This window comes from Pygocentrus nattereri, chromosome 3 (assembly GCF_015220715.1).
Source record: "Pygocentrus nattereri isolate fPygNat1 chromosome 3, fPygNat1.pri, whole genome shotgun sequence".
NCBI classification, from domain to species: Eukaryota; Metazoa; Chordata; class Actinopteri; order Characiformes; family Serrasalmidae; genus Pygocentrus; species Pygocentrus nattereri.
Window position 1 is genome coordinate 35,698,252 of NC_051213.1, and position 8,484 is coordinate 35,706,735.

Genomic DNA, 8,484 nt, shown 5'->3' on the forward strand with positions numbered 1-8,484 from the left:
AATATTGCATTACACTGTATATAAGAGAGGAATCAAATAAGAGAGATCGCAGATCTGCAGTCATACTCTGAGAGGCTTTGTGAAGACAGGTCTAGGCTTTTAATTAATCACAGCTCTCTCACTCTCTCTTTCTCTCTCTGTCCTGTCTCTGTGTAGTGTGTATGTGGGACAGTATCAGTTTTCACTGGTTCTCCTGCATTCGAATGCTTTGTTTGTCATGTGATGCTCTGAGAGCACAAAGAGCACTGTTGGACTTCCCCGTTCGCTCGGGGTGACATGTCTGCAGACAGATAATGTATCAGCCTGCATCATCAGGGACCCGTAAGGCAGGCAGAAGACACCCACCTGCACTTGTGCAAACATTTAGCAGACACGTTGGTGTTTGTGGAGGTTTTGGGGGGATACGCTCTTGTAACTTTCCAGGCATTAGGAAGAAAAGAAAAATAAATCCCCAGAGCACTGGGTGAATCACATTGTGTGGAGCGGCCAGCAGTGTCTTTCAGCTGTCTGGTGCAGGCTGGTGAGGGGTGAGTGATGAAAACATCAGTGGCTATTTTGGAAAGCAGCTTGGCACAGTTGCCGCTGGCCTGAAGCCCTCTGACCCCGTCCTGCCAGAGCCAGCGAGTTCAACTTCCTGGGGAAATTCCTCCCACGAAAAAATAAGACTTTCACTTGTTCCTCCACTCTTCATTTGAGAAGAGGCCTCAGGCCTGAGAGAAGGCTTCTGCAGAAAAGACTTTCTTTCCAACGGGCAATAAAAAAAAATTTGCTGGGAACATGGACTTCCCCTCGTTTAAACTAACAATGGCGTTAGTGGCTTTAGGAGCGTGAGCTGAGAGCTGAATAATGGAGAGAGAGAAAGCAGGTTTAAACTGAAATAATCCCAAAAGGCATCTTGAAATGACAACGCAACCACGTCCATGTAATTCCCCTTTAGCTGTATATATAATTTCCCGTTAAAATACCCAATGTGCTTTTGCCTTCGTTTGTGGTTGGAGTGCTGCTTGGCCTCTCTGTAATGACTTCTGCACTTGCTTGGCAGGGCCTCGGATGAGTGGCATGGGAAGTGGCTCACAATGAGCCTTTACTGAGCCTTCAGCCTGTGGATATCATCAGCTCATGACACATAACCAAGACCGCTTTAGCTTCCATTATTAACCACAGATATTTACAAAGGCCGTACCCTCCAAATCTCTTGCTCTTTCTTCTCTCTCCCCTCGGTATGTGTGTGGTTCGCTGAAAATAAAGTGTATAAAGTGACTCGATTTGTCTCCATTGCATCCGTTACTGAGAAACCCAAAGGAATCTGGACTGGAATTATTACACTCTGTGCTGCCGTTGCAATGCTACAGTTGTGCCACAAGTCTAACTCAGACCACCTACTGAGCCAACCAATTCCATATATTTCCCCTGTTGGATTCCTGATCATTAGCTAGCTCTGTAAAATACCTCCGATTTCTGTGGAAATTTGTGTTTATCAGTAGCAGCGTCATGACTGATACACAACTGTAAATCCAATGTGTTCGGCTGCTGTTTCCTCACCTGAGGGCTTCTTGGAAAAACCCAATACCATGAATGACTAAATATTTAGCCACTGCTTCATGCAGACAGTGCTGCATAGTCCTCCCTCACAAACCCCACACGCAAACACATTTGCAATGTAAATCACCAGACAGTGACGCTTTTAGCTATTTTACTCCAAAGAAGGTGCTAACAATGAGAGCAAAACTCTGCCTCGTACTCAATATCAATGCAAATTCAACAGGGAAGATGCCATTTTTGAGGGGGCTGGGTTTCCTAAAACTCATTAAAATTGACCTTTGATTGTAGCCTGTTTATCTAAACTACTACTATATATAAACACCAGTCAGCCATAACATTAAAAATAACTTCCTTCTACACTGTCTGTTCATTTTATCAGCTCCACTCATCATATAGGTGCACGTAGCAGTTCTACAATTACTGTCTGTTTCTCTCATACTTTGTTAGCCCCCTTTTAGCCTGTTCATCTTTTGTCAGGACCCCCACAAGACCATCACAGAGCAGGTGCTCTTTCATTCTAAGCACTGCAGTGATATTGACATGGTAGTGGCATGTTATTGTGTTGCGCTTTTACAACTAGATCAGACACAGCAGTCTGGGGCAGTCGTGGGCTGGAGATTAGGGAACTGGCCCTGTAACTGGAAACGTTGCTGGTTTGATCCCCAGTGCTGACAGTACATGACTGAAGTACCCTTGAGCAAGACACCTAACCCCCAATTGCTCCTGGGTGCTGTGGATAGGGCTGCCCACTGCTCTGGACAAGTGTGCTCACTGCACCCTAGTGTGTATTCACTAGTGTGTATGTGGTGTTTCACTTCATGGATGGGTTAAATGTTAAAAAAGTATCATTAATAATAATAGTGTTGCTGTTCTAGAGTTATTGTGAATCACCGTAAAACTATGGACATTAGATAGGAATATTCTTAAGAGGGAACCTCAAAGCAGCACAGTCAATTTTTATTTTATTTTAAGGTACAATTTTTATTGTACCTTTGTATCTACTTACATGGGAATTCAACCATTTTTAACATTTTGTGGTTAAGATGTAAACAGAATCATTCAGAATGATTTTTACATTTTTACCACCATTAACAGTACATATTAAAACTCAGAAGGCACGTGTAAGTTCACACAGTCACTTTCTCTGCACTGAACCACCTCATATCAAAAACACTTTATTTACAACTAATCCAATTAATGTTTTTACTTAATAATCAAGTTTGAAAATGTGCTGGAATTCACCTTTAACTTACAGCCACAGTAATTGTTAGCTTAATTACCAAATGGTATCCAATTTAGAAACACACACACACACACACACACACACACACACACACACACACACACACACATCTTCTAAGCTGCTTCTCCTTCTGGGCCGCAGGAATGTTGAACAATGAAATACTTAATATTTTATATTTATATTTATTTTATACCCTTTCTGTCTGGCTTTATGTGTCTTTACAAGCAGTGCATTTACAGAAATGACCACTTACACTCAAATACATAATACGTAACATCAGTATTACAAGTTCAAGCATTCATTTTTTCTGAGGTCCACTTCTAACACTTATTGTATTTTTATTATAAAAACCAGTAATAATACATTTTTATATGAGTATTTTCCAACCTTTATTTTCCCCTATATATGGGGAACAGGCTGCCCACCTTTGTCTAGTCACACTAGCGCCATCCCTGGGAATCACATGCTGAGAAAAGTGCTAAAGTTTTTATCAAGGCTTCTTCACACAGACCTTTACACAACCTCCTTATCCACCGAAAATGTACAACATCTACCCATTGTGCACTGGATAGCAAAGGTTGAACATTTGAATTTGCATAATAATAATAATAATAATAAGAAGAAGAAGAAGAAGAAAAATAATAATGATAACAATAATAATAAAAAAGAAGAAAAAGACAAAAATGAAGAACAAGAAGACGACTAGTTTAATTCACAATACACAGTAACATAAAGACCAACAGTAGGCAAAACATAATACATGAAAAAAAGCTTATTTATGCACTTATTTATTGTTGCAGTAGAAATGACTCCAGTGCTTTATTACCTGTATGCATGAATGAAATGTAATGACCTTTATATGTTCATAAAATGTATACACCATTTATAGTAAGTAATCTACTAACACAGTGACTAACCTGACATTTCTACATCTTTGTCAGTACAATACGAGGAACCCTGAACATCTTTTAACATCTTCCTCAGTTTCTTTGCGATGTTGTGGTGCTGCAAACTTTCCAGCTTCGCTGGTAGCTCCCAAAGCTGATGGTCCTGAGCTCTTTTAGTCCATTCATTCAAGCGAGACAGCGCGTCCCGTTTGTTGGAGCCTGACCTCCGATGCCTCTCCTGCATTTCAAGCAAACGGACTAACCTTTTCAGTTTGCCATTTCGCAGCTTTTGGGTGAAGAACATGGGCAAAATGCCTTGGAGTAAAGCTATGCCATCTAGATAGAAACAGAAAGTGGTGAAGAAAGTTCTGACACACAGCACAACCTAATAACAAGCAGGTTGAAGCAGGGGTGTTAAACCCAGCTCCTGAAGGGACACAGGACTGCAGAGATCAATGCTTTTCCTCCTCTAACACAGTGGCTGTGCCTAAGCAGTTAGTGAGAGCAGCATTAATGATTAAATAGAGGGAAAAAAACTAAAACTCAGAGCCGTTGAGATGGAATCTTGAATTATGTCATTACGTCTTTAAGGGTTGACATCACAGTTTTAGGCTCAAAGGAAGGTTGGATACTAAAGCAGTTTACATTGCTAGTATGACTGACAGATGGTCTATTCCAAAATGAGTCCTTTTGTATCAGCTCCTAATTGTAACGAGCCCCTATGCTGAGCACTACAAAAGGCTTGAAATAATGTGGACTACACTGTTAAAGAATTTGTGGTTTAAGATCAAACTTGAGTGAATTGAGCTTCTATGTTAACAGATCAAGAATCTATGTTTCACACTTTGTTAACTCATCATTTAAAGCTCAATTACATCAGAATTGTAAGGCAGTCAGGGTCTGTAACTATTTTTTTTTAGTTAAAATGCCATTTTTCTTTATTTTTTTCCATTTTCTTCCAGTAAAGAACAGTCTGACATTCAGTTTTGGCTTTCAATTGTTTGGGCAAAGTTGTAACAGGCCGAATCAAACGTCCTCACAGATCAACTTTGGTGCATGGGCCACACTTTGTACAGCCTCGCTCTGAAAGAAAATTGCTCAGAAGTTTCCAAAATGACAGAACACCCATGAGACCTCACACACACACACCCCTGGGTTTATCACGTGACAGCTTTGTAATGAAACATCACTGGTGATGAAGGGGTTGCATGACTCAGCCTACCTCCATTTCTAAGCTGATTGCAGGACACACACATATCATCGTGCCAGCTGGTCCCCCGAAAGACCTTGAACAGTGAGTCGCTGCAGCCTGTGTGTGGTTTGCACACAGAGTTACCCTCAGAGAACGTCCCTGGCGGGCATCTATCACACTCTGTGTCTGTGTGTGTGGTGCCTGCAGGGGGGGACAAAATCACAACAATGACTAACAACTAACACAATTGAGTTCAAGTTAAGTGAGACATCAAGTAAAGTGGAATCCTTAAACTTTGTAGCCTTGAGCTTGTTTAGATATTGCTGCCTATGTCCTTAATATGAATAAACATTGTTTAGATATTGCTGCCTATGTCCTTAATATGAATAAACATTGTTTAGATATTGCTGCCTATGTCCTTAATATGAATAAACATTGTTTAGATATTGCTGCGTATGTCCTTAATATGAATAAACATTGTTTAGATGTTGCTACATATGTCCTTAATATGAATAAACATTGTTTAGATATTGCTGCGTATGTCCTTAATATGAATAAACATTGTTTAGATGTTGCTACATATGTCCTTAATATGAATAAACATTGTTTAGATGTTGCTACATATGTCCTTAATATGAATAAACATTGTTTCGATGTTGCTACATATGTCCTTAATATGAAAAAACATTGTTTAGATATTGCTGCCTATGTCCTTAATATGAATAAACATTGTTTAGATGTTGCTACATATGTCCTTAATATGAATAAACATTGTTTCAATGTTGCTTCCTATGTCCTTAATATGAAAAAACATTGTTTAGATATTGCTGCCTATGTCCTTAATATGAAAAAACATTGTTTAGATATTGCTGCCTATGTCCTTAATATGAATAAACATTGTTTAGATGTTGCTACATATGTCCTTAATATGAATAAACATTGTTTAGATGTTGCTGCGCATGTCCTTAATATGAATAAACATTGTTTAGATGTTGCTGCGCATGTCCTTAATATGAATAAACATTGTTTAGATGTTGCTGCGCATGGACAACACAGGAGCACTTTGTAGTTCCACAATTACAGTCCATCTGTTTCTCTGCATACTTTGTCAGCTCCCTGTCACCCTGTTGTTCAGAGTAGGTACTATTTGGGTGGTGGATCATTCTCAGAACTGCAGCGACACTGACGTGGTGGTGGTGTGTTGTGCCGGTCTGAGTGGATCATACACAGCAGTACTGCTGGAATTTTTAAACACATCAGTGTCGCTGCTGGACTGAGAATAGTCCACCAACCAGGAGAACAGCATGAAAGGGGGCTAACAAAGTATGCAGAGCAAAAGATGGACTACAGTCTGTGATTGCAGAACTACAAAGTGCACCTACATGATAAGTAGAGCTGATGAAATGGCATTTAATAAAGTGCTCAGTGTATATCATCATACACATAAGCATCTAAATCACTAATGGAATATTTTATGTCTGTACAATCAATAGTTGATAGGTTATTAGCAGATTATCAAAAGCAGATGCTGTATTTGGACCTTTAAGGTAGGGGACATCGGGGATGGCTGGCACAGTTTTAACTCACTAAAATATTTTATATTTACTAACTAAAATCAATATGTTTTCAAATCATTGCTCTATATATTACTGTGTATTACTCAGGGAGACTGTTTACCTTTGTTCTGCGTTTGATTTATTTTGGCTTTAATGAAAAACACCGTTACGCCCACCTTAACAGGATGTTGTACCCAGAGTGTGCAGACACAGGCTCATCATTAGACTATTAGATGTATCTTAGGTATGTATGTAATGTTATTATTACTGTTGTTGTTATTAATAATGTATTTTACCAGTCCGTTTGACGCCAAACCCTGGGGCGCAGCGCGTGTGCCTCACGCACTGATCCGCGCGCCAGTAGTGACCGGGCGCGCACTCGCACTCTCGGTCTGAGGTGGGCGTGCACTCGTGCCGCTCGCGCTGGTTGTGCTCGCAGGGCGCGCGGCAGGGCAGGCAGCGGTGCAGGTAGTTCCAGTACTGAGTGTATTGGCCGCTCGGACACGGGAGACACTTTGTAGGCTCGCTGCGCGTGCACGGCGCTCTCATGTGCCTGCCCGGACGGCAGAGACTGCACCTGAACACGCGCCCGATGGCTGAGTCCTCGTAACTGAACGTGGGTGGGGGGTCCGGGGTTTCAGCGGCGGAGGCGGGCAGCGCCGCCAATATCACGACCACGAGCATCTGCAGAGATAGAACGCGCGCGCTCAAAGTCTTTGACATACACATTAAAGAGGCACTGAGAGAGAGAGAGAGAGAGAGAGAGAGATGGAGGGAGAGAGAGAGAGAGAGAGAGAGGGAGAGAGAGAGAGAGATGGAGGGAGAGAGAGAGAGAGAGAGAGAGAGAGAGAGAGAGAGGGAGAGAGAGAGAGAGAGAGAGAGAGAGAGGGAGAGAGAGAGAGAGAGAGAGAGAGAGAGAGGTTCGATTAGAGCAGCCCTGTCTGCTTACCATGCTGCTCTCAGAGCGATGGATGGATCCGGTGCTGTGAGCTCAGTGCGCGCTGCAGAGGTGTGAAGCTCCGTGCATGGGTGCGATCAGTGAGCGCGTGGATGGAGGGCGCGTCTTTAATACTTCACTTTTTTGCCCTTTGCGGATGCTTTGTGTGCTCCGAGGCTATTTATAGCAGGGCGTCACTGATAAAACACTTTCTGAGAAGAGTATTTAATAATCACTTCCCATCAGTCATGAGAAAGCAGCATTGGCGTTTATTCCTCTAACAGGTTCATCAGTAATGAGTATGTATTAATCTGCGCTCTTTTAAGGGTTCTTTAGTAAAGACAGTAGTTCCATACAGAACCATGAACGCTCAAAGAAGCATTTGGATGCTTAATTGGTTCTTTGCATGATTGATGGAGGAGTTGTGTATGGTTCTCAATGGAAGGAAAAGGGTTCTTGTATCATTGTCATGAAGATTATCAGGATGTCAAGCTTGTAAGAACAGAACAACCCTTTTAGCTGCTGTGTAGAACCATCTACAGCACAATCTCCATTAATCCTCCATCCATCCATCCATCCATCCATCCAGCCATCCATCCATCCATCCATCCATCCATCCATCCATCCATCCATTTTCTAAGCCGCTTCTCCCTCAGGGTCGCAGGGGGGTGCTGGAGCCTATCCCAGAGGTCATCGGGCGGAAGGCAGGATACACCCTGGACAGGTCGCCAGTCCATTGCAGTAATCAGTTCAGGGTTGTATGTAGAACCTTTTTCTTTACTAAAAATCCTTTGAAGAACCATCATTTTTAAGTGTGTATCATTCATAATCTGGACTGATCTACTAATATCCTGTCTACATTTTTAATCTGTGTAAAAATCTATTAGTATTCTATGTCTATGTCTAATAATCTATGCTGGTCTAAGCAGAAATATATTGATATTTATTTTTCCAACAAACGGTTACTGTGGAAAAGTGACCTGATGCAAAATATTCATGTCCAGAACTTAAATGCAGTGTCAGTGTGGGCAATAGAGAAAACTGATACCATGAAATAATTTCTGATGCGCCTGTGTGCTACTGAGTGACGTGTACATGCACACTAGTAGATGGAACTTAACTAAAGC

At 41.5% G+C, this 8,484-nt stretch overlaps 1 protein-coding gene across 1 annotated transcript; it reads right to left on the reverse strand.

Annotated features, from left to right (window-relative positions):
* Positions 1–3,469: 3,469 nt before the first annotated feature.
* Positions 3,470–7,491, reverse strand: LOC108429169 (tumor necrosis factor receptor superfamily member 6B-like). The gene is made up of 4 exons (XM_017700717.2): positions 7,370–7,491; positions 6,717–7,104; positions 4,895–5,065; positions 3,470–4,008 (listed from the first exon to the last, which is right to left on the reverse strand). The coding sequence occupies exons 1-4, from the start codon at positions 7,370–7,372 to the stop codon at positions 3,698–3,700; spliced, it is 873 nt and encodes a 290-aa protein (XP_017556206.2). The 5' UTR covers positions 7,373–7,491; the 3' UTR covers positions 3,470–3,697.
* Positions 7,492–8,484: the final 993 nt, after the last annotated feature.